Source organism: Pomacea canaliculata, linkage group LG6 (assembly GCF_003073045.1).
Source record: "Pomacea canaliculata isolate SZHN2017 linkage group LG6, ASM307304v1, whole genome shotgun sequence".
NCBI lineage: Eukaryota > Metazoa > Mollusca > Gastropoda > Architaenioglossa > Ampullariidae > Pomacea > Pomacea canaliculata.
In genome coordinates, this window is record NC_037595.1 from 18,778,540 (window position 1) to 18,806,497 (window position 27,958).

General features: G+C 40.4%; 2 protein-coding genes across 8 annotated transcripts in view; both read right to left on the reverse strand.

Moving 5' to 3' along the window:
• LOC112565525 (proline-rich protein 5-like) overlaps positions 1 to 15,967 on the reverse strand; it is a 35,215-nt gene extending 19,248 nt beyond the window's left edge. The window contains exons 1-2 of one of the 3 annotated variants that reach the window (XM_025240983.1): positions 14,925 to 15,967; positions 14,536 to 14,745 (exon numbers count right to left, since the gene is read on the reverse strand). In XM_025240983.1, the coding sequence (XP_025096768.1) occupies positions 14,536 to 14,717 (182 nt within the window). In that variant the 5' untranslated portion in view covers positions 14,718 to 14,745; positions 14,925 to 15,967. Of the gene's footprint in view, positions 1 to 392; positions 1,427 to 14,535; positions 14,746 to 14,924 lie in introns of those variants that run through there. The other 2 variants (XM_025240985.1, XM_025240984.1) reach the window with 2 other exon arrangements.
• Positions 15,968 to 17,588: 1,621 nt separating this feature from the next.
• Positions 17,589 to 27,958, reverse strand: part of LOC112565524 (protein inscuteable homolog) — a 21,767-nt gene continuing 11,397 nt past the window's right edge. For all 5 annotated transcript variants that reach the window (XM_025240978.1, XM_025240979.1, XM_025240975.1 and 2 more), the window contains exons 5-13: positions 22,961 to 23,084; positions 22,561 to 22,613; positions 22,040 to 22,268; positions 21,597 to 21,722; positions 21,053 to 21,227; positions 20,596 to 20,771; positions 19,898 to 20,123; positions 19,529 to 19,605; positions 17,589 to 19,257 (exon numbers count right to left, since the gene is read on the reverse strand). In XM_025240978.1, the coding sequence (XP_025096763.1) occupies positions 19,126 to 19,257; positions 19,529 to 19,605; positions 19,898 to 20,123; positions 20,596 to 20,771; positions 21,053 to 21,227; positions 21,597 to 21,722; positions 22,040 to 22,268; positions 22,561 to 22,613; positions 22,961 to 23,084 (1,318 nt within the window). In that variant the 3' untranslated portion in view covers positions 17,589 to 19,125. The remainder of the gene's footprint in view (positions 19,258 to 19,528; positions 19,606 to 19,897; positions 20,124 to 20,595; positions 20,772 to 21,052; positions 21,228 to 21,596; positions 21,723 to 22,039; positions 22,269 to 22,560; positions 22,614 to 22,960; positions 23,085 to 27,958) is intronic.

Below are 27,958 nucleotides of genomic sequence, written 5' to 3' on the forward strand. Positions count from 1 at the left end.
TTAATGTGGTGGATGCAAATCTCTCCATTGTATGAGTGAGTGACACAGCGGCAGACTGATGTCATGTCAGATACACTGTCTCTGGTTTACCTGCCGGCGGTGTGCTTTGTGTCGTCCTCTTATTCTTTCCTTTTATAACTTTTTCTGTATTTACTATGTTACTGTTTGTCCCTTTGACTGTCTCTTTCCTAAATGTAAAGTTACATTCAGAATTTACACATGTACATGGTAAATTTACAATCATTAATGAGTAATTTATAAATTTAAACACAAAGTGTAAAAAAAAAAAAAGAGTTTTGCAGAGAAGCTAAGTGTATTCATTAGTGTTCACTCATCCCTGATCTGAGCAAAGAAAAGAAAGCGGGGGGATGACAGATAACGAGAGAACTGACCTTTTGAGGTGCGAGATGCGGTCGCCGGAGGGAGTGAGGAAGGCGGAAGAGCTGGAGGCTGTTCGCTTGGTGCTGTTCCGGCGAGCGGCCAGCGCCCCCAGGCTGGCGAGAGAAGCGACCATGTCCTGGGTCAGACTGCCACGACGGGACGCAGACGACATTGTCCACCCTGTTTAGTCCACCCTGTATTGTCCACCCTGTCTTGTAGGAGTAACCAGGGATTTTTCAATCGCTGTCACGCGCCTCAAAGTCCCCTTCTCACCTGTGTGAGGTCAGGCGCTAGGAACTTTCTCACCTCCAACAAAGGCTTGGACTACTCGGAGAATAGCGATCGTTGTTTTTCTCGTTGTTATCATTTTGTCGTCATTCGTTAACATCCCATCCATTAGTGAGGTGAGGTTCGAACAGTTGTCAGTTGGGAATAGCTCCCCACACTCTCCAGGTGTTGCGGAGCGCAGCATCGCTGTCGTACCTCCCAGGTGCAAAGATCAAAGTGCCGTGTCGCCTGTTCCCTCCCGAGCTATCACACAGATCCATCAGCCTGATCTTGACATTTCCTCCGTGTCTGTACTGCGGAGTTGCTGTCCCTGCCGGCGTAACGATTACGTCGCTAGAAGCCCAGACACGAGACAGGATCAGCGAGTTCAAACGTAACGCGCACGTGCACGTGTGGCGCCCTCCAGCCTCACCCACCGCTGTGACGTCACACGCACACCGGAGATGAGACAGGAGCCCCACAACATGTGATGTCACAACCCCGCACACGAGATGAGACGGGAGCTTTGCGCACCAGTGTGACGTCACAACTCACGTGCGCCCGTGACAAACATGCCCGGAGCACCAGCAGCGCCCTCTGTGACGTGCGTGCGAGTGTCTCCGCGTTACCTGTGCCTACGTGCGAAGGACAGCAGGTTGTTTTCGCGTCTAACACACCTGCTCCCACTTTTGACCATAATAATCATCCTGCAACCTCGGGTCATTTCTCACGGACGCAACATTCATTACTCCGTAAATACATCCGCGGTGTTTACACGGAATAAATAAATAATACTCTACTCGGTACCCAGTCTCAACAAACAACATCATATGTATGACAAAAGGTCCTTTCTGCCTCCGGAAGCAACAATATGTCACAAAAAGCTATTTATCAAAGGTGATGAATTTTTTTAAAAGGAGAAGGGTTACAATTGGACAGTTTTGTTTCCTAAACCAGAAAGAAGACATTAACATCGAGGTGAAGGAAGGGTGAAAATAGCGAAGAGACAAAAAATAAATAAATAAAAAAAACCAAGGTGGCGCCTGCCGCTGTGACTACTGTGGGTCCAGGGTCGTGACCTGTCCTGGCGGAACACAAGCAGCGGGTGTGTGACAGAAACAGATAGGATGGGAGGGTGGCGCTTTATCTTGTCTCCCCATCATCGTGTCACGTGCACACGTTTCCTTGTGGCCGCAACCATTTCTTGCACTGCTCGCAACCCAGCGACGATTTCATTGGTTACAGCAGGTTGCGTGTAAATTGTCTTGACGGGTCGAAACCTACTTTCCGCGGAGAATTACCGTCTGAAGGATTCCGGTGTTTCCGTGGAGAGAGGTGTGCTCGTGGTGGGGATGCAGGTGGGGTGGGGGATGGAAGCGATGTGAGTTCTATAGACAGAAAACCCACACTTGGATGCTGACAAGCCGACAGTTGCTGTCAGTCTGGGAATTTCTACGACAAATTTCATTATGAATTTTTATTTTGTTATGATGAACCTGGCGGTGCCCGGATGACTGTCGGGGTACAATGTGTTCTCGCGGAACAGAGCAAGCGGCGGGGATGGGAAAAGAGGAAGTGATGCTTTGCATGACGGGGGGAGACTGGAGGAGCCATAAGATAACATCACACAGTAAACAGATAAAAGAAAAACAGACAAATGTTCTACCTCAAACTGTCCACCCCACCCCAAACCATCCAGCTACACACATTCTCTGACACGTGTCATAAATTTTCTTTATCTGCCGGAAAAAAATATGACAAGACTGTCGTGAGACACGGCTTGTGGTACCCACTATGTGAAACTAAAACAAAAATAATAACAACAACAACAACAACCACCGAGAAGATAAAGAGTCGTGCACGCCCCACAAGTCTCAAGGCGGACAAGAAGCGATTTATGACTCGACAGCTGATGCCGCATCTCTCCTGCCTACACCAGCATCGTAAATAAATAATGTAGCTCCAACAGGTGACTTAGTGTATTTGTGCTCATCTTCCTCATCCTTTCCTTCTCTCTTCTTCTTTCGTGTGAGAGAGAGAGCGAGAGAGAGAGTGTGTGTGTGCGCATGCGTGCAGGTAAATTGCAGGTGTGTAGGTAATGTAGTGTCAAAACCGTTTGTCTATCCAGTCAAGTAAAACTGTTCAACCAGCCAGAGTTCGTCTACTTCATGCAGGCAGCTCCTCAGTCATGCCAAACCTCGTCCTTGTCATCCATAACATCAACCGTCAGGCGGCGGATACAATACCCTGAAAGTCGCTGTACTTGAAGTGATGTCACTTGGTGCTTACTCTACTGAGCCTGTCACAGCCCGATACATCATTCTGGTTTTTCTCATGTGGAATCATTGCCGATTTCTGCGACTGTATAATCCTTTATTTCGAGTTCCGAACCACGCGGATTTCTAATCTATGAACATCCTTATACACGACCTCACTGCTCATCCCTGCTGTACCACGTGACCAGTGATAACCAATGCTTATCGCCAGAGTCAGCAACTGTTATCTTTTCCTCGGACTTTATTTTGTGAAACAGTCGATACCAGTGTTTGCTGGACACGTTTAGCAGAATAAAGAGATGGAATGAGGGATCGTTTTTAAAGGAGAAATAACAGGACGGTCCACAGTCTCTACTTCAGCAACCTTTGATAGTTGGCAAACTCAGACAACAGATATGTGTGTCAAAGTGGAAAAAAATATGTACAGTGTGCTATACCGTAGTCACGGCCACTGCTCACATGTCTTCTGTCCACAACAAATTATCAGGCAATGTCCACCAAGAGTGAGCCCAAGACAAACTTTGCGAATGTTAGGTCAGGTGGTCACTTCAGTTTCTCTTCAAACAACTGTTGTTGCTCAGGGCTGAACTCTTGACCTGTTAGTCCTAGGTCAGGTACCACTTATGTCTAAGATTTGGACAGAAGGTAAGGTGGACAATAGTACAGTAAATAACTTGACTTGCGGTGTGCTGTAAATAACAACATGATTTCAGGTGTGCTGTAAATAATTGTACGCGGGAAAGAAACGCATTAGTTTTCTTCCCTGTGGCATGAGCTTGTAGTAAAAAAAACAAAACAAACAAAAACAAAGCCCACATTAATCATGTCTCATCTAGCAAACATTTCGCACGTCGTTGCTAATTTGGGGTTCCTTAAACAAACAGCGAGCAGCTACAGCAGCGACAAAAATAATCGTGAATGTGAGCGCGAGACAGGATGCAATTCGTCAGAGTGACACGAGGTATACACAGGTGAGACGAGCACAGGCTCAAGTCCTCCGAGGAGTATAATCCGGGATGTAATCTGCCGGAGACAGGAAGCAGTCCACGGGTGTCAGACAGGGACTTAGTGAGACAAGACATGGATAGTCAGTGAGACAGGGATTGGTCTGTCAGATGAGACAGGACATAGTCCGTCAGTGAGACACTCCTGTAAAGTGAGACAGGGTCCACACCATATCTGAAGCTGCTACGCATGCGGAGCACGTGCAATTCGTAACCATGGCAACACTAGCATACCATATCTGCTGTCATGTACGCACTATCAGCAAGTCTGTTGTCACGTGATCTGAACATGCCGGGACCCGATCCCTCGCTAGTCGTTCGCACAGAATGAAAGAGAAACGAAATGCGGAGCTTTCAGACTTCAATTTCATTATCCATCGTCCTCACGGGAGGCCATGGCTTGGTCAACAGGACACACAGCGCCCCCCAGAGGAGGAAATGGTAAAGGATCCTGTTATCTACCCGACCTGAGCACACGGGTAGAATTACTGCTGTCGTTCATCAGCAGCGGGGGTGAGATAGGAGAGAATAACTCATCAGGCTATTCGCTCAGGTCAAGGGTCACTCGAATATATCACCGTGCTACATCTTGTGATGTGATTTAGAGACTAATGCTGTCTGGTCGTAGAAAAGCACTGGCAAGATTTTAGTTTGAAGTGATTTATTTCACCTGCTTTAGTAACCTTTCACCCGTCTTGCAGAAGTCAATGTTTGGTTTGCTTGAAATGAATTTTTGCTTATGTTGTGTTAACTTGAAGACTGCTAGCTTCAAGAAAAGAAACAATAAAAGAAAGATTTAGAAAAACATAAACAAATTTAGAAATAAACAGACAAACAGAAAAGTCTTTTCGATAAATGCTTTCCATGCATATATGTGTTTATATATTTCTGAAGATAAATGATGTGAATGTGGGAAGAGGAGACTAACGCATAACCCATCACATGAGAGGCACGGTCTGGTATTTTATTTTGTCCAACACTCTTTCTCTGTCTCACTGTAGGAATAAACGAAATTACATTTTCCGTGAACTTCATAGCATGTTCAAATAAACACTTTTTAAAGTACACGTGCGAGCACAAGAGATTTTGTTGTCAGTGAAAGGGTTAAAGCTAAATCCGGATTTTGGAGAAAATATTACAGGAGAGAAACATGCAGGATTCAATCAAAAACAACCTCAACAGTCATTGCACTTCCTGTTTGGTCATGTTGTTTGTCATTTTGAAAACAAACTTGTGGGGGTGAAGAACTAAGTTGAGAATGAGACAGGTGAGAGTGAGTGGGTTAGGTAGGGAATGTATAAATGTAGTTGTTCGAGAAATGTCATTTCGTACCATAAAAATATATCAACCGGTAAACACCTACGCTTATTAAATTATTTATCGTCAGGTGAGATCTCATATTTAAAAAATCCAAAATAAAATTAAAAAAAAAAAAACTCCTGGCCGGAGGTATGGCTGATTCAAAACAACATGCGACTGTGACATGGAAAATACAGGTGGTGAGAAACTTGGAATCCTCCGAACGCACCTGGCGGCCCCCTGCATGGCTGCCTAACTTTCCGTCGGTAATTACCTGTCGGCACAGAACAGAAAACACAAGTTCGACTGCTTTCTGTTTCGGGACGGAGGTCCTGACGTTTCCATAACAACCTCTCATTCTTTCTCCAGAACTATGCCACCCTCCCCCCAAAAAAACCCCACAAAACAACAACAACAGCAAAAATGCCCGCGTATACTCTACGCACACATATAATTATTTCTATGAAGAAGGCGCCCCTAGTACTCAGAAACACGCGAACACACACACACACACACACACACACACACACACAGGTGCACAATATTTTCTTATGTACACACACGCACAAGCATAGACACACACACTTACACGCGTACGCACATACGTAATCGTCTTGGCTTACGCATATACACAAACGCTTGTACACACACACACGCGTGCGAACCCACGAAAGGCCACTTGCCGATTAAGCTAATGAGTGTACAACAACGCCACCTGCGGATTAGCTAATGAGTGTACAGCAGCGCCACCTGCACAGGTTCCTACGTGCACCGTCAATGTACACAGGTGAGGGGTCACACGGCACCAGGTATCTATGAACAATCTGAGCGCAGGAATTGCTAAGCAGCCACCTGAGGGCCGGGGGCTCGTGAATAACAGTCGATCCTGGGGTTTGATGGGTTTATACACACTGACTGCATAGACAACATTTTCTCCTACTGTCTGTTTGTCTGTATCTACTTTCTCTTAACCACCTCTTATTTAGTAATTTATTTTACATATATTTTCTTTATGACCAGCACGAATCTATTATTAAATCCAAATTTTATTATGACTGAGTTGAACACAGTTTCCGACCACGACCTCAGCATGTTGAGTTCAAGATGACCGCGATGACAAATGCTATGGTTCCTCTCAAAAGTGTTTTCATCTACATGAGTGAGGTCCTGAGAGGGTCGCTACAGGCAGCAACTCTCTCATAAATCAAACCAAGGGTCCCTGGGCTCACTTCTCAGTCAGAAAACGGTTTACAATCGACACGACGCCAGCCGCCAGAGTGGATTCTGAACAACAGCCAACGAGGGTCACGACCTGTGGACGATGATGTGAGGTTTGGCGAGGAGCTCATCGAGCAAGGTGCTTTATTTCTCAGCGGTAAAAACTTTATCGTGCCTGGAGGTTGACACAAAACTTTCTTTTCAAGCGATCCAATGTCAACTGATTAGGGACATGCTATTAATTTTTCGGTTATTTGCTTACTTCTGCGGTTTACAATCATCATCAGATTCTCTGACCAGGACAGGAAAAGGTCAGGGGGGGGGGATGATGCATGAGAAGAAAGATGTTTTCCGCTATTTTTATTCAACAACGACAGATGAAAGTCAACAGATTTAATACTAATAAAGAACCAAATGTGTCTTGAAGCGAGAGACTATAATGTGAAAATCGCATTTTATAAACAAACTTTAGAAGTCGTTAACTCGGTTCAAGCTCCAGTGAATTCATCACGAGGTCAAAGACTGTTTGCCCCTCATCAACAGGATGGACGGGTTGTGACGAGTGCTCTTCCTCCTCCGCCTGTTGGGAGGGACACGACCCAGCATTGAGACCGATCCTCCATGCATTACAAAATCCTGTTTATGGCGAGTTTTGTTCCTTGCCGGCGGCAGGTAAACAATTTCCAAACGACCACTAACGGTCGTCGCCATCCTTCTGGCGATGTCATCGTGACGCATGCATCCGGAACGTTGCCATCGTTATACATTCAAGATGGCTGACATGTAGAACAACGCATAAAAAAAGAGATGAATATTTCGCGAACAATAAGACTGTCTTCACTCAGTCTTCTGATTAAATGTCTGTAAATCAAAGCCTGCAGTCAAGCGGCTGCAGACACTTGCAAAACAAGAAAATGTTGATAAACTATTTATTTATTGTCAAACAAATGTTGGCTTGTCCCTAGAAAATCTTGCAATACCCGTGCGTCAAAGACTGGCAGAAACCGCCGTTATACACGCACATATATTAAAAAAAAAAAAAAAAAAAAAAAAAAAAAGAAAAGATGAATAAAGCTTACGGGCCCCGACATTAAGCAAAGATTTATTTTCCCGAGATAAACAGCTTGCGACAAATATTTTTACACACATATATATATAATAGCGCATTAAAAAAGCTTCACAGAGCTTTAAATACAGGCGGACAGGTGAATTCACGGTCATGTTGGCAAAAATAAAACTAAAATTAAAAGGATGCCGTGTGCAGCCCACGCAATATCTGCAGCACATGAATGAAATGGGAGAACCGTTATTTAATCCTTGCCTTCCCTGTGGGAATATCTATCGGCACAATAATACAAATCGAACAAACCTTTATCATTGCCTTATTTTTGTAAAAAAAAAAATAAAAAAATAAATAAATAAAATAAATTCTTCACTCGAACAGTTTCCAGCCAGTCCCACCATATTTCATTTTCTTACTTCATCAAAATTAAAAATCATCAATCATTTAAAACCTCTTTCTGAAAGATTTAATACTTTCTGTGGCAAGCTGCATAACTTTCACGCAACATCTTGACTATTTTTGTAACATTTAATTTTATTCCTTTGTTTGCTTCTCTTTAAATCAAGGTTTCTTGTTCTCGAAACCGTTTAATATGTTCAAGAAAATAAAAAAAGTATGAATTACCCTGGCCCAGCAGTGTGAGACTGTGCTAAATGAAAGATATGACGATAGGAGACAACTTTGATTGAATATCTTGGAATGAAAGAACACCAGTTTCCTTACAAAGGTGAGTTGTAGAGAAAATACTCTAATAACAAATGCAGTAAGTCTTCATTTCAGAACATCCCACCACTCGACAACCGTTGCCACGAGACTTAACTACATGCTAATTCTGTTCTTCCTTTTCGGTCTTTTCTTTTTTCTGTTCCTAGCTTTTTGATCAGATAAATATTAAAACGAATGAACGTTTACCGCTATGTGTAGCTAAAAGACTAAAATATGAATGTCAAGAAGATAAACACGAAAGTGCAACCACCGTCGGATTCCGACCGAGTTATCTCCCCCACCATAGTCTGTGTCTGAGCTTCTGTGACGATGTAGAATAAATTCTAGGTTCGGATGGCGGAATATACTTGCCTGGTGGTCTCCAGTAGAAGAAGAGCGAAAACGACTAAAAGACTTCTGAGAAGTTGAGGTACAGCGTGCGCTAGACGGCGCCACTAAACATATTTCCACATCCGAGAATGCAGGCTAGGTATCCAACACATACACACTCGCACACACATCGCTGAATGGTGACAGTCGAACACACAAGTATGTGGCAGTGAAATATTGGACACACATGTGGTCCCAGCCTGCCACAGCCTACCGACATCTGTCGCTGACTGCGACCCCGAAGGTTGCGGCGGGTCCAATAGCGAAAGTAGGCATCGCAGGCTGGAAGACAGCAAGGAAGGAGGGGAAGGAGGAGAAGAGTGTAAAGGTCAGGCCCGCGTGATGAACTCGCGCACTGCCACTCACTGTGTGTCGAGTCAGGGTTTTCGTTAAAGGAGGGAGGGACATGGAGGGAACGGCGATGACAGCAGAGGCCCACAGAATGAGGTCAAGCTGGGCCGGAGGGCTCTACAGCCAGGGGCAGATCACTGCTGAATTGCACATCCATCAAAACGTCCACAGTGCCATAAATCTCTCTCTACACGGAGTGTGTATGGTGGTGGTGGTGTATGAGAGAGAAGGGGGGAGCGGGAGGCATACAAATTCTTTTCCGTTCTTTTTCTTGTTCTAATCTCAAGATAACATTCCAGTCTTTCTCTTACGCACACGTAACACATTTTAGTTAATATAGGAGCAGATCGCGATTACAATGGATTGTGTCCCAGTGTCACAAACTTTACAAACTCTTGAAACTTGATGTCCGGAAATTGGAACAGGCGACATATAACTCTCCAACAAAACAACATTATATAATGTAGGACGCTGGAAGGAGGGGTGCAGTTTGAATCATAAACTACATAAGGCTGTAAAAATATATTATCGATGCAGGTTTGAGAATTCATGATTTTATCTCAGCTGTGGGGTATGAGCAATCTGTATATTTTAAATGACACATGCAGTTGTTTCCTGCCCTGAGAGTGTAGTGTATTTTTATTTTACATTTACCTTTACCTTGAGAGGTGGGGAAGAGATCGAGAGACAGAGGAAGTGCACTGGATGGCATCAGCATTTTAAAATCACCTTGTGTTTTCTTGTGTGGCTGAGAACATTGTTTCATCCGCGTTCCATCACGCTGCCTGCAGGGGGCGCTGTGAGAAAGACGGGAAAACAGCGGGGGCGGAGGGCAGGAGGGTGCGTAATGAAAGGACGACAGGCAGAGAGTGAGACTAGCGGAGGGATGTGTAAAGGAATGGAATCACCTGACCATGACAATGACGTCACTAACAATCTGCCGCTTGAGTGATTGCAGTTAAAGTGGTTTTTTTTCTTTTTTTTTTTTTCTTTTCTTTTTAATCAGCTATCGCGCTGCAGGGTTTTGTTTTCCCTCCTTTTACGAAATGGCCGTAGAGTGGTTAGGTTTGCGAGGGGAAACTATAAATTTACTACGTTCATCCTCATCATCATCATCGTTATAAGGATGGTGTAGTTTTTATCTAACATTCTTTGCAATGTATTTTGCTCGTGGCATTTCATTTATCCCGAATCCTCCAGTGGTTTGTCACCTGACTGCGATGATGGAGTTGCGTGTAAGGGAGGCTAATCTTGTGATCATGTTTACGGAGTCATTGCATGTTATCCCCCTTGTTCCTTGACAAGCTGACAAGACAGCAACACAAGACAAACAAAATTGTCTCGTTTTCGTTGAGCCAAATAATAAGAAATAAATCCTTGCATCATCTCCCGGTTTCCTTCAGCAAAAAAAAAAAAAAAAAAAACAAAACAAAAAAACAAAACAAAAGACCCGTTGATATGTTGTTACAGAGAGAGAAATATCTGTAATCGCAAAATAACAACAAAGGCCAATAAAACTAAAAATAAGCAAACAAATAAATATAAGACACGACCACACACACACGCTCATTATGGTATATGTGTGGACCATTGAAAAGACGTATGTCCAATACATATTTAGAGTGTAATTGCACTCAGAGCCATACACTACAAAGAGATATCGAAGACATGTATTATTTGGTTTGTTGTTGATATTGCCTTTTGTTAAGTATCATGGACATTCTTTATTGTACGTTAATACACGCATGCTCAAACTAATAAAATAATACAAACAATAGCATGTTCAGCTTCAAGATATTACATATCTGTACAGGAGACTGCACGAGCATCATCGCCGATACTCGAGCATCTGTCATAGTGCAGAGACCTAATTAAAGATCGTCCCAAAGAATAAATAACTATGTGTGTGTATTGTGAGAAGAGTCTGGTTTGTTGTGAAAGGGAAAGGTGACTTGCAATCTTATAAACAAGTTTTAAAGGAAATGACTCACTGTCTTGTGCTGTACAGTTTCCTGTCTGGAGGCAGTGCAAGACAACAGGAATCCCTTCCAAAGGTTGAGATTGTTTACTTTCTCTACATTATGTGGAGCAACACACACACATCCACACGCATGCAGGAAAACAAACAGATAAGTGATCACCGAACAATGAGAAAAAAGAAATAACCGAGAGAGCAAGTTCTGGAATAAACCTTAGACATCCAATCAACTCCAGGTGTTCGGTTTCCGATGATGGAGGAAACAAAAACAGAGCTTGCATTGGCTTACCTACAGTTGCACTTTTTCAACTTCGCCATATCTCATTACACTTGGTTATGAAATAAAAATGAACAGCTGTCCGTGGTTGGCTGTATAGACTATAATGACAAAAGCGAAATTTTTGCAGATAATACTACCTCCCGGGATTCCCAGACATTGACAAACAGAAAGATCCACAACAAACCCAAAAACAAGAAGCTTTCACGATCTGCTCGGTGAAAAACAACAAGACCAGATATGTTTTCCGCAGTACAGATCACAGCAACATAGAATGTTTTGTATTACGTTTACATCGCAAAAGGTTATTTTCACGGAAGAACTTTCTTTTGATTAAAAAAAAAACCTCCTCATTAACCATTAAATAGAAAAAATAATTAACACGGATTGTAAGAACAAAAGTATCGGATTTGAGGCTTACTTTAGTCATAAAATGTATTTACTGACAAGAATGTGGCATAGACCAGTGTTTTTGTCTCGTGTTTATGAGCAACTGTCGTATTTCCATTCTCCCGCAGACTGCATTTACACATTGCGGATGATTAAAGGAAAACCGCAAGTCTGAGAGAAAAAAAAAAAAAACACCTGAGAGCCACTCCTCCTAAAGAAACCTATTACAATAGCACACTAACGACCAAGTATTCTCATGTTTAAAGTAAACCTGAAATGTGGTTAGCAGATGAGAGTTGATCATTGTTTGTTCTGAATTGTACTCACCCCCTACCCTAACCGAAAAAAAAGCCTCATTGAGTAAGTGCGAAAAAGTTGGTCTATTTGACAAAAGACCTGATGGATTCTGTTTCATGCCAGTTTATTCAACTCAGGCTTCATCACCAGCCTGTCAACGGTTATCAGCAGCCAACGCGGTTTTCCGTTTGGAATTCTTTGTCTGCACCGGAACTAGGCCCTGACATCCGCTGACAGCCTTCGTAAGGACCTAACCCGGTCACCCCATGTACAAATAAAACTAATCGTTGTTTGTACAGACAGGCGGGAACAACTACTGCCGGAAATGAGCTGATGTGTGTTTTAATTATTTTCACAGTTGAATTCTCCCTCTTCCAGCCTTTTCTCTCTCTCTGTGCTTGCGCTCTTGCATTCGAGACTGTTAGCTAGTAAGTACATGTTATTTCTTAATACTTTGGAAAATATGTATGATAAAAGTAAGGTATAATGTCTATCGTAAACACTACATATGATATTTTAATATTCCTTTCTCACTACTCAGTCAACCAACCAATCCATCGATAAATAAATCGATCAAAGTTGTATTTGTCAGTCGCTGCGTCTAACTCTCGAATCCCATCCTCCGACAAGCAGTCCTGGTATAGTAATTCTCTTCTTCATCTAGTACCAGTTGAACGATAAATGGATAAAGGACTGAACTGAACATTGCAGTCATCATAAAAATTCCATAACACGCGGTCTGTCCACAGGACACTAGACTGAGGCAACACGATCACTTGTGAGTAGCTGAGTGTGTCGTATCCTGAAGGCCCCCAACTACACAGAGGTTTATTCTATAAGTTCTATGAAAACTTTTTTATGTGTGAGAAGAAAATAGGTTGCCTCATGCAGCCCGCCCCAGTAGATGTCGATTTGACTTTGTCTCCAAGGCAACACCTCGGTGGCACCGGAACACTGAAACTCGAAGACTATGCATGTGTGGTGCACGTGTGCATCGTCGGAGACTATTTACCAGCAGGATGCTAACCACTTCTCTGCACGCCCGCATTTGCACGGTCAAATACGGGTTTGGGGTGGTGACTAAACGCCCCCGCGCCTGATGGGGGTGTAGGGGTAGGGTGGTGCCACGATAGGAGGTTACATATGGTTTATAGCATAAGACACTCGCCCAGGGCCGCGAGTACTGCTCAGGCCGCCTCTGGCACGATGTCGATGCTAGTCTAGGACTGCAGGGCCGAGTGGTCAACCGATCATAATGCTCGATTTGAGGGTAGGTTAGGCCGCCATGCTTACTGCAGCGATGTGTGCGTGTGTGAGGGAAGAAAGAGAAAAGAAAGCAAGAAAACTTTAATTTAGCAATTCATTAAAAATGACTAAGTCCTGCGTGTTCTGAAAATCGCGTGCGTGCGTGTGTTGATAGCGGGTTCACATTTTTACAGGCCAGCGGACAGAGAAGCAAAACTATTATTGCAGAAAATATCAGTCCTAAAAACGACTAAAAGGAATAAAAATGTTAAAAGAAGATGAAATTCAGCGTAGAAACAGTTGATTAGTAGACGTGTAATATGTTTATGGAAATGATTACTAATTGTGTAAATGATAAGTGTTTAAATATGGTGTGCACCCGATTTCACTTGTTTCATATGAGAAATGTTTAGTACATATGACGAAGATACACCAGTCTTTCTACCCTTAAAACCATAAAGTAATCGTGGCACTCTCGGACGAGTGACAGCCCGGTACCAAAACTATAATAGTGATAATGCAAGCGACGATGGAGAACGCGTGAGTTTCTCACTGCAGTGATGACAAGCGAGTGTTTTAACGACGACGATTATGATGATGATGGCGACTTATAAAGCACTATATCTCAGCCCTATGGAAGATAGACACCTCTGTAGTGAGGGGCATTGGGTTCAGATCTCGTCTCGCGACACTAAGTATATGACCTGTTCGCAGGACCGGCCGCAGTCGAGGTTTTTCCTCGAGTACTCCAGTTTCATTCCTTCTTTCGTCTCATAGTGAGAAATCACCTCTAGGTGGGTGCACTTTCCTGCCAAAGCAAGCATTCAAACCCAACCACCAACCCTATGGGATAGCTCAGTGTTTTACTCATATTTTTTTACGAGAATAGTCATTAATATAACTACAGACGAAAAAACAAAAATCATCTAACACTCCACACAAGCAAGAGACAACCTCACAACATCAAAAGGACAAGCAAGTCATGGCGAGGTGGGGTCCACAATCGCGAATCCCAAGCCGACACAAAGCAGTTATCGTGAGCACAACTCAGTGCTAATACTTGAGCAACTGGCAACGGACACCAGTCGACAGCGAGGCTAATGGTTGTTCAAACATTACTGATATAAATGTTGCATCAGTGTAGAGCAGGGCACAATAGATAAAAGGGTTACTGTCTACGGTGATGACACACAGGAGAATTTAAAGCACTGGAAAATGTAGCAAGTAAATAACTCCTCCTCATCATCATCATCATCATCACATTCCAAAATAGTATAATTAGCGCTTCTTTGATCGTGTAAGTGTATGCATGGGCATCAAGTCGTATTCCTGGTAAAAACTTTGTGCGTCCGTCAGCCAACACCTGATTGTCTGGTCACGTGTTCATCACTTACCTCGGTATAGAGAAGGTACACGGTGCCCTCAGCTTGAAGAACATGCCTGAAGTTTTGCGACCAGAGGAGGCAACTGGCTCTGGGAGTCTGGGAGATGTCTCAGCACAGGATGAGGTATCGAGCGGGCTTGCAGTCAACAACTGCACATGTGACCATCGCCGTCTCTTTCTAAAGATGCACATCAATGAAGTAACGACCCTGTGGAATCATCTGCAACATCGCAATCAACTTGAAACGACCGTTAAAATTCCGGCCTCTCATATTAAGAAAATGTGACGAACAGTAAAATCGTTGACAGGATGAAAATTAAATCCTTAAAAGAGGTTTATTCCGGTACCTTAAGCTCATTACCAACCTTCAATTTTATTGGAAAATAAACGTTACCTTACCAGTTAATAGATTTCTCTTTCCATTGCTGACATCAATTTTCTTTTTGCTTTTGCAGACAGAATCGGGTGGAGTATTTTTTCAGGAGAAAATTACATTGTCATCGGCGTCTTTTTCAATCTCGAGAAGTGAACACATGGTCTCCATTTTGTTCCGTGTTTGTTTGTTGTGATCATTTCTTAAGTGAGACACCGAGGGAGTGATAGCCAGTCAATCAAGGAGTTCAAGGCCGTAGGTTGCTGACGACTGCCTCGTGTTTTTGCATCGATTTCTGAAAACGAACACGACTTCGAACCAGCGCAGGCGACAGAGGGACTGCCAACGACAACATCTGAAAACGGAATTTAATTCACGTGTATTCACAATAACAACACCGAGCTATTGTTTGTTCGGCGGTACAGCAACTTGTTGCGGTAAACAAACCATCATCATGTCAGACAAAAGTGAACAGCAGTGAGCTGCCATCAGCCATCCCTGTGAACATCAAGCCTTGGCATGCACACAGAAGGGCGCGTGCGTGTGTGAGAGAGTGTGTGTGCACGCGCGCGCAAGCACTCGCTGAAGAGGATGGTCACGAAGATGCAATTTGGAATAATTTCGCACTAACGCCCCCCCTTGTTGCCAGTCTGAAGCGCCGGGAAGAGACAGTGTGGTAGACGCAGCCACTTCCGGTTATTTACGATGGGGTAAACAAGCGATGAAAGCATGCAGTCACCAATGTACTCCACTTCCTGACGACAGGCGAGCATCCAGGCCACCTCGCTGTAAGGCCTCAGAGAGAGGTCTGCCTCGTTGAAAAGACACACGTTCTTCTCCTCTAAAGAAATTTAAATTGTATCCACGAACTATCAAATTTATTTCATTTCTGGTATGATGGTACAAGGTTTTACACTCTTGTTACCAATACACTTATGACTTGGTGACCTGTAGGTCAAGCACTCGTCTCAGACACTTATTTACAAGTCTGGCTGCATCACAATGATACAGCATCAGTTGATGGTTTGACAGTAAACACCATTCTCCCTCTGTGCGCGCCAGTCAGAGCAAGAGATGCTTGACAAACAAACACTCATGTGAACTCTGTCAAGACGTACACGAGCAAAAAAAAAATGTGTTGGCAACAAACATGGACTGCAAACAGCCAAGCAAACAAAGGACCAAGGCTGTAGAGCTAGACCCGACGACAGGAGAAGGGTGTGACTGTCCATCATGACATGTAGCTCTGTGGACAGTATCTCCACGCAGACCACTCGAGGAGGTGCGAGAAAAATACGAAACTCGCGTGTGATTCACAAATCCGAGGACAGCAGGGCAACCTGTCTGTCCCGTGATGTGACGTGTGACCGGACACGAGTGGCACACGTGCGTTTGTGTATACGATACGAGTGTGTACGAGCGCATCAGAGATTCATTGTAGGCGGTAGAGGCCGGATTTGTGTGCGTGAAGCTGTTGCATGCGTTCCGGCTTCGTATCAGCAATAATTATCAAAGACATCTAAAGTGGGAGCAATACAATTAAGTGCGTTAATTAACCAACATGAAAAAATCACGAATTAACCCTAGACTGATGAAAGACGATTTTTTCCCCCAGTTAACTGTTAAAACGAGGCATTAGACGACATAGCTTCCGGTTTATTCACATTTCAGATTAACTACTAAAACGAGGCATTAGACGACATAGCTTCCGGTTTATTCACATTCTTTGTTAAGGATCGCCGAGACTAACTGCGGATATGAAAGAGGACAAGATCTTACTCGAGTGAGTCTCGGCATACAGACATCAGTCCATAAATACACATCCATGAAAAAATGAATGTATAAAAGAACGGTAGTCTGCATAACAAGATATAAATATTTACATTTGCGATTTTGTTTTTTCACGCATTCGATCGCTTATGTACATAGCAACTTAAAAGGCTAGTTATATATAGCATATTCTTTAGGATAAACCATTAGGCGAGAAATATTTGTTTAAGAATTGTATTTGGGGCAGACTATGAGAAAATACTGTCGATACAAAGGGAACTGTCCATTTTTTCTACAATGTGAGAGAGAGACAGAGATTTGTTATAACAGAAAGCACACATAGATGACTCATATGAAGACTGTTAATGTGAATCTACTCAGAGTGTAGAGAGATGTTTTCGAATTGTGTAACGTAACGAAACTGTAGCGTTACACCTACTAATAAACTCAGACTGTTTAGCTCCTATGTACCGAGCAGTTTTGTATCCTAGTGCACGCGCAGGCAGCAAGCGGCAGGTCAAATGATGACGACAAAGGGTCGACTGCTGTCATGTGGTCGGATGTCGAGACCACAACAACAAAATGGGTTTGTGTCAATCTAATTATCTCCTGCTCTGCAGTCCCTCGCTAGGAAATCCAATCCCAGCAGTGCGAGGGCGGGTGAACCACTGCCGTTCAGTTTTGTGTGGCAGAGATGAGCAAAGTCTCTTAAGTAACATTCCTCCTAATAGCTGTAATTAAATTTAGTGGGCACATCTAATACTAATACAGGATTTATCAACCGGATAATTTCAAAGCTATGTAAGCTTTACAAAACATTAAAAAAAAAAAAATTTCACATTTTCACTTCTATATCTCTCTCTCACTCTCACATATATATCTATGCAAGTATGAAACTCAGGAGAAAACTGACAATGCTGTTGTGATATCATAATACATGTTGGATACTCAGACGGAAATGACAGCCAGATGCAGTTCAGGCAGTGAGAAAGATATCTATATGAAAAACATTAATCAACATCACTGAAGGAAGAAACTGAGCACAATGATGCAAGTAGTTTTTCTTTTCTTTTTGTAAAAATTAAAAAATTACGTTAATCTTCCACAAACATGGTTACTAACAAGCAGAAGACACAGCTCAAATGACAAACAGGATCTGATTCCATTCCTGGTCTCTTGACTTGCTATCAGTGGACAGTATCAGAGCTGTTGGCATTAAGAACTCATAAATGTTCCAAGAAATACTGGATTAAGAACCAAGTTGAATATAGCTATAGCTTACTGACAAGTTTTAAAAATATAACCCACATGATTTCAGTCTTATCACAATTTACTGCTGTAATCTTCATTACCACAAGCTTACATTGACCATGATCATGTTTATCAATGTTATGATTATGTTAGATTAAAATGATGAGGAATCAATAGACGGAAAAAGAAGGGAAAGATGATTTTTTTTTCTAAAACTTGAGAAAGCTAAGTGTTTTTTTTAAAAAAAGTTAAAATCCATACCAGCTGCTAATAACTTCCTGCTGGTGTGAGGTATCTTACAACAAAAAAAACAAAAAAAAAAACAAAACAAAAAAAACAAAACAAAAAAAAATACTGTACCATCGTGAGTAATATATTTATATCGTGAAGACCAGGTAGCCAGATCACAGCTTTGAAAAAGATGTGATATACACAGCCAAAAAACTCTGATGCATCACATACCTATGATATAATGCACTGTAATTGAAAATATCCTCACAAATTTATATAATAACATTATCACTGGCTTTTCAACAGCAGCTGCACACTAGAAAACACTCCAATTTAAAGCACCAAGACTGTATACATGTTCTAATATAATCATGCAACAGATTTTGTTAAATTTTGGTCCAGATTGTGTGCCACAAAAAAAACATGAACCACAATGAAACTTACTGGGCAAACAAAATGTGGACTCAAAAATACTGCAAGATAAATATTGACTTTTTGAAGTTGGGAAGAAAATAAAATGATTATTGTTGTGTCTTGCTCAGTGGTAATATATTTCACAAAGATAAATTATCAAATCTTTATCAAACATTAAACAGTGAAATGAAACAAAAAATAATCTCATCGTTACATTTTAAATGTAACTGTAATGAAGTCTGTTGAAGTTTGGCTTGTGCAGAATGTTAAGATAATCTGACCAAACAGCAGATCGGAAATGCACTGCATCTAGGAAGTTATTTTCATTAGATTTCCGTGCCATTATCCTCAGTCAACAACATTTTAATCACCAATTGACATTTCTGCAGTATTTCTGGGGGTATGAATGCACTTGCAGATCTCAAAATGTATGTGGAATAAATTTTGCTGTTAGATTATGATAAGAAAATGCTGTTTGCTAGCTGCCTATGTTGCAGATTCCAGTTTGCAGAAGACTGACTAGAGCAAACATAATATGAATTGAAATGCAAAATATCATAGTCAAACAAAATTTTCATCTTTATGTGAGCAGATAAGGAATGACTCCATAAGCTGTGGATATACTAGCTGCTGAAGATCCTGGCGTCCTATTTCACTTGTGCCACACACATCACAGATTTTCCGCAAGGCAGCCTGCAAAATCAACATTTAATATATAATATTATTCCAAATGGAAAGAAATGCAAGAAAACAAACAAGGAAAAATATCAAGGTTCATAATGGTTGGGGTTAAGAATTATACCCAACTGTAAACTCGGAATCATTTTCATCACCTAGGGCAACTCTAGCATCATCTCTATTTAAATAGTAAATCTGCAAACTTCCCATTTAGACAGGCAAAGTTATATGAAAATAAACAGCTTCTGATTATCAAATATCATTTCCTATCTGTTTGAAAACTTACCAGGCAAGCTATTAGTACAGAGTCACTGTTGTTTCGAGCAGCTGAACATCTACAAAGCTCCACCAGTCGAGGTATCCCTGTCAATTTAAGAAGTAAAAGCTTCACTGGATTATCAACATACATAAAGAAGCACATCTACACACACACATACACATATGTAAAATTTGATCATCATTAAATTGACTTTTGATAAATGATATAATATGAATTTATTCACTATTTTTCATAATGCCAAAGAAAGAAACAAAATGTTGGGCGGTCTATTGGGCAGTAATGCACAGTAGTGCTATCTAATGGTTATGAAAATATTACACGTTACTGTAAATTATTACTACTTTTATTAAGTAAGAGAATCAGCAGCTTCTGTACCTCTGGTGATGATCACCTTGTTGGCAAGTGTGCCATCACAGCACAAACGTGACAGTGCTATTGCTGCCTTCTGCTGCACATGACTGCATGCAGCTGTCTCAGCAGGACCATAGGATGTCAAAGGTCGCTCATACAAAAAGCTAACCAGAAGATGCACCCCATCTTGCTGTCTGATGGCCTTTTGACATGCTTGACTGGTGGCTATGTTTGCAAAGATGGTGGCTATCTATAAAATTGTTGTTAAAAAAATATGTATATGTATAAACATGCATACAGAAACTAAAATCTCTACCACAAACCAACTACCTTGAAATACATCCACTTACTCATCTCTTTTCCTGCCTTTCCAAGCTCTCGTTTACACTCTTTTACTAAAAGAAATCCACAGGGCGGTCAGCATAATGATTCACTGTGGCTAGGCAAAAACATGTTAAGGCAATGCTCAATCCTCTCCTGTGCTTTGTACTTTCCGTAAAAAATCAGGGTGACTGCTGGGTAGGCAGGGACAGGTTTCTAGCCACTAGCCTAAGCAGACATCAAACAAGTAATCTCCATAACCTACTCCACAGTCAAGTATACTAAGCACTGGGGTTTCAAGTCTACAACGTTTAACACCTGAATCACTTAAACAAACACACAAGCAATAAGTAAAATAAAAATCCCAAACTAATGAAAAACAAGATTTTATGGCCTCTGACCTGATCCTTAGCAAAGAGGGAACTGGCTTTAGGCATACTGCTGGCCATGACAAGGAGTCGTGGAGCTTGAAGCTGAAGCAATATGCTGCACGATTGTTTGTGAAGGAAGGTGATGTTGGCGATGGCCGCAACAGAGAGAAGAAACACCTCATGGTTCTGTGTCTTGCTAGACAAATCTGACATGTGTAGAGAACTGGACAATAAACTGAATAATAAGATCTACTTTGATATAATTCTTTGCTCCAAAACAATGTAATGGTTTTCTTTTAAAACTGCACAGCCACTTAAATTTAGCTCATATAATAGAATGCACTTATACAAACGGCATTTAGAAAAGTGACTTCCATATCTTTTAAGTATTGCGTGTTTAAAGCCTATAATAGTTAAATGCTAAAAGTTAAAAAAAAAATCTAGGACAAAAATAAACCCTACTATGCTTATCAATACATCTACTCACTCAGCAAAGCTTGAAGCAGGCGGTACAGATTCTCAAGCAGGCCGGGCAAGTTGTGACCGTTCTGTAGACCAGGGGAGGTAAGCTGGGCTACTACACCTGCTGCTTCCCCTTGAACCCTTTCATATCCAGTGTTGAAGTCGCACAGCAGGTCGAGCAGCGACTCGACACCTCGCTCCTGTACCAAGATAAAACCAAAAACAAGAAGCGATGTAAAAAATAATGATAGATAAATGGGTAAGACATTCATCAAGGTCTTATGATAGTGAGTATTCCTATTGCCAGGTCATGACATTTGTGTCTTGTCATGTTGGTACTTCATGATGTGTCATAAAAACAGGTGCACCCATGCACACACACACTAACCCACACACATCCTCCTCTTTCCCACATCTCTCTGATGTATCCCTCCCCATTCTTTAAGGGTAGAGAAAGACAAAAAAAAAAAATGAAAGGCATCACAAATTGCTAAAAAAATAGGGTAGATACCAAAACCCAGAAACAGGGGTGTTTGAGAAATACTTTTTAGCATCGTCTCAATACTTACAAGTTCGAATTCAGCAATGCATTCAGGTGCACAACACACAGTAGCTAGTGCACGAAGAGCCTGCGAACACGTGAAGCTCATTGAATCTCTCCGACAGATTTCCAGCAATCCTCGAACTCCTCCTTCCTGTACAGCAGGGAATAATTTACAACGTATATTATATAATGGTTGCTCAGTAATTAGAATCGACTCAATGCACACTTTTTTAAAGTGAATATGAGTATGTTTCAGTCAACAACAGTTAATTATGTCTTAACCTTTTGGTTTGGTTTGTGAAGTTTGTGTAAAACACCTTATTTGTTCTTGGTGAACTCTTATATTCTTGCTGTAAAATAAAATCTTTAGATATCATGTACTGACAGATATTTGGCCTCAATGTTCTTGTTGCTCATCATTTAGTGAAATCAATTCAGTTTTCTGCCACAAAGAAATCTGATACCCACCCGTGCAATGATGAAGCACATGTGCTCTCCATCAAGCCCAAGAGTAATCAAGCAGGCAATGGCTGCATGAAGAAGCGTAGAGCTATTGCTGTCTAGATAGTCCACTATCCGTTGCACAAGCAGACCAAGGGTCAAATCAACTAAGCGGCTAAAAGTCTGACCCAGAAATGTCAGCTGATTGACCAGTGGCACCTTGTTTTTCTGGCTAATGGATTCTGAGCTGCAAAAGCTAAGTGAAAACAAAATTTTTCAAATGGCTGCCAGGTAAAAAATGTGTCTTGCTAAGCTGTCAGGGTTGAAGCATAAAAAAATACAAAAATGGAAAAAATCAACCATCCTTGGTGTATTTTTTAATCGTTACGATGGAAAATGGATCAGGGTGCAGTTCATTTAAGTGCTTGCAAAAGGCAAGTTCTGACATCACATGCTGACATAAGAACTATCTACAGCTGTACATGCATCAATGCACACACACGATTTATTTTAATAGGAACAAGTTTTTTATTGTTAAAGACAGAAACCTTGAGGCCTGATGTTTAAGTTTTGCACATTCTCCCATCACCATGTCTTGTTGCTGAAATAAACAAAAATCAGAAGACTAAACACAGCCAAAATAAACTTGATGTTGCAGTTCAAAATTTACCAGTTATTTAAATTAACCTGAATGATTTCTGGCTACAGTTTTCAAAATTATGTTTGACTATAAAATTAGTGCATGCTGAAAGTAAGTCTGATGGCACAAAAAAAATCTGAGAGATTGGATGAACATGCTTGATCAATAAATCATTGGTCTCCATCATCCCTCACATTCCAAGCTTGTAAGCATTTACTCTGACACTTTTCCTTACTCAGCTCTCCATCTCTCTCACACACACATACATTTTAGTACAGGCAAATACACATTTCCATGAATTTACACACCTCTTTGATGTAATCAGGAATTCCTTTGACAGAAGACTGACAAATACAAATGAGAAAGTTTATGTGATGTGTAATTTCCAAGGCATCTTCTAGAAACTCACCCCAAGAGCACTCTTCAAAACATCTGAAAATATATAAAACATGTTAACAACTACCAACCATACTACTTGAACTAAGAATGTGTAGTAGTGTACTGTTCTTTTCATGTTTATTCATGGACTATATCATAATATGCCGTGTGATATCATACGTCCATGGGAAACAAAATGAGGAAGCACAAAATCTACAACTGTGAAATGAGAAATCCTGAGGCTAAACTACTGCCACAATAGAACAGAGAAGCTTGGTAGCAAAATATAATCATGTCACAATCAATTAAACTGTTGCATATAAGTGAATGCCCCGTAGCCTTGCAGCCATACAGGCAGTGACCTCGTAAGTAGTTCATACTAGACATAACATGTGAAGGTCAGAGTTGAACCCTTTATTTCTAAATCAAATAAAATTCCTGTAATTTTTTAGCAGGTGCACGGTGTACCGTCCATTTCAGATACATACGATAAAGAGCTTATCCTGATATGAAATCTCGAAAAGTCTTCACTCAATTTTCAGCTTTCACGTCTGAGCGAATCTATACCATCTGCAGGCAAAAATTATAAAAAAATATTCATGCACATACCAAAACATATATACCATATACACGCATGGAATCATCGAAAGCACAAATATAATCAGATTAGTAAATCTTCAAAAAACATTAAAACAAATGACTGCATGACACAAGATGTATACAAACATGCTGGGCATAAATCTATATACAAAAAAAAAATTGGGGTGAAAATAAAAGACATCTATCTGAGCTATAGTACATAAAATAGACATGCATTTACTTTAAACTTTCTATACTATATATATGTTTAAATAATCCCTAACTGGTACCAAGTCTAGCTCATCCATCAGTACTTTTGTCAAGGAGACTACTATAAATGTATGGCTGACAGTAGCTCTCTTATAAATTATCTGTAATAATAAAGGGAAGAATGCATGAAAATGACTGTATGATGTCTAAACCTTTCAGTGTTAACTGCTTCTTGACCCCACCAGGAGGAGTCACTATGCCTGAGTTGGCTTGACCTGCAGAACACTCATACACTCACTCTCAGTTGTACTAACACGTAAACTCTTGTTAGTCCATTAGTCTCACGGGAGTCATCTTTTTGCTCTGTAAACCAAATTAAACATATAAAAATAAAACAGAAATGTAAATGAAAAATTAAGATCACATAGCTACAATGACACCAGACCTTACAAAAGTGTTACAGATATTTTCAAATTTAGCTCCCCTTAATTATTTACGTTGATTACTTCTGAGAGACAAAAATTTTCTTAGAAAAAATTTTACAAGATAAAAATTGTACCTTGTCTTATATTCATCCCAAAATTAATACTACTGAAAACACGCAACAAATGTAAAATAGCAGACAATCCTGGTTATTAGATAAAGAAATCAAATAACAGCACAAAATAAAAAAATTCCATGTCTTATTACCTGTAAAATGCTTAAGTCTATCCATGGCACCGGTGTCAAATGCAGGGTTAAAAATAATCGTGCCCTCAAGCTTCACAAAGTGCATCTTTGAAGTTACCTGCCTAAAAGACAAGAAAAACACTGAAAAAAACACAATACCACTACACAAATCAATAACATACAACAGAGATGAAAGTATGGATAGCACGTTGACATTACCATTATAGAAAGTAAGAGTTACTAAAATTGTATGTTATAAGCACTAAAAGATTATTAGACTTTAAATTACTCTGTAACTAATTCTTTCGCTACACATTAGCAATATGTACATTATAATAATGTGGATTCCACTAATACTTGCGCTCACAAACGCGAAAACGGTTCATGCACAACACTGTACTAAGCTTAATAGAAAGCCAATACATTCTTTCTGTTTGTTTTTGTTTTCCATTACTTGCACCGATTAAAAAATATTTAGCGTGCTCGTTGGACCTGTAGATACTAACCTCAACGAAGCTCAAGGCAAATTGAATGCTTGCATGTTAACTTCCAAAAATAGAAAAAGTTTTTCAGAAATTAAGAGTTACGATTAACATTCCTGCTTGATGTTTAACCTAAAAGTTACAGATATAGGTAGATTTGATGGTGTTTCAAATTTTGGCATGTCTCACGAGTACTGTTTCGCAAATCCACAATAGTTTTGCTTTGTTCCCATGTGCCTTGACACTTCTTCACCTCACAACCAAAGAGCTCATCTGCGCACAATAATCGCGACGAAAAAGAAAAGTAGATTCGAACAGGAATCTTCACCGCTTCAGGATGGTAATCGTAGCTGCCAGTTGTCTGGGTTTTCAGATGATTATGACCAACCATCACCCAGTGAGGAAAATGCATTGGGTGTATTTAAAAAATTCTAATCAAAAAACCATAAACAGTAGTTAAAAAATATATAATTAAATATATTTTCTACGGGGTAGATTTTGTTAATGGATGTTGATTTGTTTTGATGCAAGATTTGTTAAACGCTCCAGAAATATTTAAATGGTGTATTGACTACAATGCCGTATTGTGTTTATGCAAAATAAAATAATCTTCTTAAGTTAAGCTATAGGATCGAGAATCTTAATATAAGATGCAAATCTCGAGAAGCGTTTTTGACCACCATAACAGCGTAAAGAGATATATGCACTAGTGACCCAGGAGCTGGGCTAATTAGTGTTGTGTCATTATAATGTACCTTTACTATTTATCAATGACCACATGCATAGGAATATTTAAGGGCTGGTTCATGGAAAATTAGCAGGCTTTGTTCCCAGTCTTTTGCACGCACGTGTAGTCCTAAGATCAAAAGCCAGTCCCAGGTTCAATCTCATCTCAGAATTCTTTCTGTATCGCTCCACATGCTGTGTTTGCAGGAAAAAGTGCCATAGGGATTTCTCCCTCATCTACCTTTCACAGCGCTGAAAAATCGTGCCTTTCGACACTAAGGTAGGAGCACTTTGTCCGTAACCCCCAAAAACAAATTGCGTGATTTCTGCCCACAACCAGCTGGAAATTATTTTTTGTTTATTATTATTTTTTTTTAGGTTCTGTTGAAAGTTTCTTCATTTATTGAATTTAGAAAATAATTTCCCTTCCCGATTTTCGCACCATTGAGAGAGAGGCAGGAAAAACTGGTTTTAAGTACCTGAGAAAACCCCTAAACACACCCATAACCTGAATCATAGAGTGTCCCATGACAAGATTTATAAAATCCCTGCCCACTCACTTCACCTATTCGTGTTTACAACTATGCAACTACTCACATTCGTAGCTGCTTTAACTACTACAACTGACCCCAAACTGAAGTTAAAATTAGGTTTAGCTTTGTAAAGTCATGTGGATAAATTGATCAGTCGTTATGGTGATGATGTAGTCTAACCTGAGTTGTTGTGATAACTCTGTCTTATTTGTCCAGCTTGTATGTCATTTATGGTGGAACTCATTAATATTACATTTGTTCTTGTTTTTAAATTTTATCAGGAAAACCCGTCGAAGACACTGGACTGAAGCAGCAAAAAGAGACCAGAAATAGGAAACTTTATACACCTAGGAGTTAAATGTCCTGAGACTGAAAAGCTTAAATGCAAATCGGGAAAATGAATGAAAACTGAGACTAAAGAACACAAGATCCAGGCCTTTGTCACACAATATGGAGACGACCTATGAAGTGGATGAAGGAGACACTGTTCATTCTGTTATTTATATAGCAAGAAAATGCTGCAAACATTAGCTGCAAAACAATAAAGTGAAATTTAGAAAATATCGTTTAAGGAATATCAGACTGCTAAACTGTTTTCATAACTGTTATTATATTCACAGCAACATGTTTTCAAAAGTGCCAGTTTAATATCATATGAAAACTGATTTTATCTTCTTTCCGCTCCTAGCTTCAAGCAGATGATATTAAATCTATGATAGAGTAGTGTTGATGCATCAATTTCGTTTGTTGATTAAATCCTTTCTCACTTTAGTCATGTGATAATACTAAAATGGAAAATCACCTCATAACAAAATCGTTAGGAAGAAAAGGTTTATTACACATCAAGCCGTGTCTCAATCCTTCTAATGACCATTTATAATCTTGTTTTTAAATATTATCATGACTTAATTTTAGCTTTCATTTACTCAATAGCATGTCGCAGCCAGTTTCAGAAAAATACTGCTGCAGTAGTCTTAAATTCTCTCTGTATATAACTTTTAGCTTAGTCTAGTGCAAGTCTCAAATCTTCATTGGGTCAATCCAGATAATTGCTAAGATCTTCATCTTTGACTATCTCATTATGAGTTATCTCTTGTTCCAGTTTCAAATATAGTGCAGCTTTTAATGTTTCTAATTTCTTGTATATTCCCTTTGCCTCATATCTGTTAAGAACTGCTTGCTAAGCTTTCATGTTATGTGCTATGTGTATTCTATATTCCATTAACATCTCATGATATAGCTCCTATCCAATTAGAATTGTTCATTGTGTTGATAGCATAATTGAAACTAAAACTTATCAACTTCTAAATTCTTAATGAATTACAAACAAAAAAAGACAATATCTTAATCCTTGCGGATGCACCTAGTCTTGTTATAAAAAATTGTTAAACCTTTTGAAAAATTTACGGCTATGACTCCATACATTACAACACGAAGAAAATAATAACAATTGTAATTATCGAAAAAAAATTAAATCATCCACTTTAAGAAAATGCTTTAAATCTGTTGAAGAAAATGTGTCTAATATAAGCAAATGGTTTTCCCCAACTGTAGCTGAACTGACCGCCCCTCGCTCCTACAGGCCCAACCAACCCCCTACTTGGTTAAGCGCCCATCCAAGTCCTTATAACTTGTTATTTCCAAAGGCAAACGAGGCCGTGTAAGTTCCCAACAGCAGAATTTCTACCACAGTAAAAGATGTCAAAACTTCTTATTCTTATTCTAAAAT